At 40.8% G+C, this 3307-nt stretch overlaps 1 protein-coding gene across 1 annotated transcript; it reads right to left on the bottom strand.

Moving 5' to 3' along the window:
- Positions 1-773: 773 nt before the first annotated feature.
- On the bottom strand, positions 774-3050 carry fam110c (family with sequence similarity 110 member C). Its single transcript, XM_036550394.1, has one exon. It carries the CDS (start codon positions 2898-2900, stop codon positions 1902-1904), a length of 999 nt encoding a protein of 332 aa, XP_036406287.1. The 5' UTR covers positions 2901-3050; the 3' UTR covers positions 774-1901.
- Positions 3051-3307: the final 257 nt, after the last annotated feature.

Raw genomic sequence — 3307 nt, 5'->3', positions numbered from 1 at the left:
TTATGATCCCTCTTGGTGGAGTGGAGCAGGAGTGAGCCTGCATGCCTTCCTGCCTGAAAGTTACAGGCCCCTATTCAGATCATCACAGTGTGTAATACAAATGAATGAAAGGGTGAATGAACAGGGCATGAAAGAATTCTACAGTAGCCTTCTGTTGTAATACACTCTTGATATAACTATTATTGGGAGTTTATAATAGATATTTCTGATTATTTTAGTCACAATCTCTAATTTCACTGAGCCATCTACTTGTCCACTGTTTTGAAGTAACTATCAAATGCCATGTGTTCTGCAACAGCCAACATTTCTGCTTACACGATTACCACCAACTTGGAATTGGCAACAAAAAAAAAAAAAATAAATAAATAAATGAATAAAATCAATGCAGCCTTGCACCAGCAATGCACCAATCTGGTACTTCTGTTTGTTGTTTAAAGGACAAAAATAGCTGTTCTCTGAAAACGTATTTGTAGCTTGCCTGTTTAAATGGAATGTAAAGTAAATTATGTTTTCCGAGAAAGGAACTTCCTGGATCTTACATTCTCATTGAACAGTCTCAATCTTAATTGCCTTTGCAAAGAATTACAGATAGAGAAAAGATTTAATTTCATACAAGAGAAGTACATCTACTCAGTCTTACTACAAAAAGAATGATTAAGTAATTCAACTCCTGTCAGTCACTGACCTTTCACCTGCTCACTGCTTCAAAACAGACTGAATTACAAGTTCATTTCTACTGCTCAACTGGAATTGTGCTTAAGGCAAGACAGCCCCCATTCATGCCACCAAACATGTCCATTCCAGATCACTTTACTATGACATCAGCTTTCAGATCATTACAATGTGTGACTGTAACAGGCACCCTAACCACATAACACAACATGCTGCATTGTAACTTCAAAATATAGTACAAATATCATGCTGTCATGGCAAATATTTTATATAATGGTATTATTGCCAACACATGCATGGCCTTTTAGTAAATTACACATTTTATTAAACAAATGTTTATGGTGTTACCTTGATCCACATTTGAGAACCAAACAGTAAAATACTTTGAACAGATGTGTACCAGCCTGAAATAATAAACTAATACAGGTCAGTTGTAATGTTTAACAAAAGCTAACAGTACTCAACAACCAAAACAGATAATACATCGACCACGAGATGTACTTGATCACACTCCCCATGAAACTCAAGACACCGGCCTTTCGGTCTTCCTTACTGCATTGTAACTGCACCAACTAACTGTTTAACATTATTATAAAGGACAGAATGGAATTTTCCTCTTATTGCGCAATAACAAAGGAAAGACAGTCGCGTTGGAGGCAACTGTTGGTTGCGGCTGCGCTTCTGTTTTTCATATCCGAAGGCAAGAAGTATCTGGAATGCCTCTTTGCTTTCCAGAAACCTTTGGCAAAATGCAGCCATTAGTACAGCAGTTACAGTCGGGCGAACGAGGAACCGAATAGCTGTAGCCACGTGTATACCTGGGTACAGCATATAATTGACTCAGTCAAAATTTAATTTCTGTTAATTCATTTAACATATACTCTGATACTCATTCATATATTCCAGTGAGACTTTAGAGTAGGCCTATAAGATATATTACTATAGTTAATAGGCCTATTAACTATAGTAATAAACAAACAGTATAAAAAAAGATGATGAAAGGTAGCGTAATAAGAGATTGCACAGTTCTTGTGTTGGGAGGTAGTTCATTCCATCTAGAGTCAACCTTAATTGATAAAGGTGTTTTACCGTTTCAATTTCATACGTTAGTAGCTCCAAACTATAAAATAACGTTAAGGTAGAAAATATGTATATGTATGTACAAATTGCAGATATACAGATGAAATATAACAAACATGTCAACTCAATACGCAGTAAGATGCTCCATTTTAGTCAAGATCACGTAATACTTTCCCAGATTGTTGGGCATTTTTGCAGCTGTACAACCATTTTATAATTCTTGCATTGCGCTCAATTACCGAAGTCCCCTGGCGAATATTTTCATGCAACTCTTCCTCAAGCAGTCCGTCGCTGTCGCCACTTTCCCTTGAGAAACCGTCATCTGATGTTGACACACTCACACTTCGTATTTTCAAAGAGAGTTCATCCGAACGTGCAGAAAAATTCTCTTTTCCCAACGACTCTATTACGTCCCCATCAAGTCCACAGTACTTGAAGAACGTCTCGAACTCGGAGAAGTTTCTGGAGTACCTTGAACTTATATCCGAATGTGAACGGGCAACTCCTTTCCTGCATTTCACCCCAATTTCCTCAACTCTGTTGTGCATCGGTTTCCTTTTGACATCTGGTGCTAGTTTTTGTGGGCCCCTTGCGTTAGGCGTCACACTTTCTGTCGATGCGGATTCTCTTTCTTCGTGATCGCATTCCTTTACCGTTGCCTGTGGCACTGTAATTGTCTTGTCTTTTAGGGTGTTGAGAAAAAGCCTCCGCACCAAGCTAGCCTTAGCGTTTTCATTCGTCGACACTTTCACCAGTTCACATTTCTGTCGGTACATTAGGAGCGAATCGGGTCGTTGTTTTTTGGAACTGCTCCGACGCACCATGTCGGCGACTTCAGGCGGTGCACGCTCACCTTGGCCGTCGACATCCTGGTTTGGATTACACCTCACATTCTTGTTCATGCTCCGTCTCGAACTCGGGTTGGAGGACCCATTGCTGCTCCCGGAGGCCGAGCTGAACGAGACCACCGGGTCCTGCTTAGAATTGATCACCTGTTGACTTTTTACGTACTTTGGTTTGCTCGCCGCCAGCCTCTCCACGGCACTTAGGCGCCCCTTGGATTCTCCTTCCAGCTCCATCTGCTTTCGAAGGTAGTCGGGCCCCTTTTCCAAAATTCTTGAGGTGTCTACGTCTGTAGTTGGTTGCATCCTGAAGATTTACAGTGAAATTTGCATGCCAATTACCCAAACGGAACGCTGCACAGTTGTCTACCTGCTTTCTTTGTAGGTAGTTCGGTATTCGCTCCGTGACACCGGTGTTGAAGAAAACACTCGCAGAGACACGCGTCTAGTTGTCCGTGCACGTCTGACTCAGGGAACGTTCACCTTTCTGTTTAAACACACCCCTCCCACACCCACTCCTTTGATAACACCAGATTGAACCAAACAGCAGTGCAAAGTACACCCAGTGACGTCACGATGTAGCTGAAAAGGAGAATTTTGGTATTTTTCTCAAAAAGAATGTGTTGTGATGAACTTTTTCACTGTCTTGTGTTAATGTTGTCATTAACGTTTTGCTAGCCCCAGTCCCATAATGCAGAATGTTAATAAAATGC

Source organism: Megalops cyprinoides, chromosome 17, assembly GCF_013368585.1.
Source record: "Megalops cyprinoides isolate fMegCyp1 chromosome 17, fMegCyp1.pri, whole genome shotgun sequence".
Classification (NCBI taxonomy): Eukaryota; Metazoa; Chordata; class Actinopteri; order Elopiformes; family Megalopidae; genus Megalops; species Megalops cyprinoides.
This window is presented reverse-complemented; position numbering and strand designations above follow the sequence as displayed.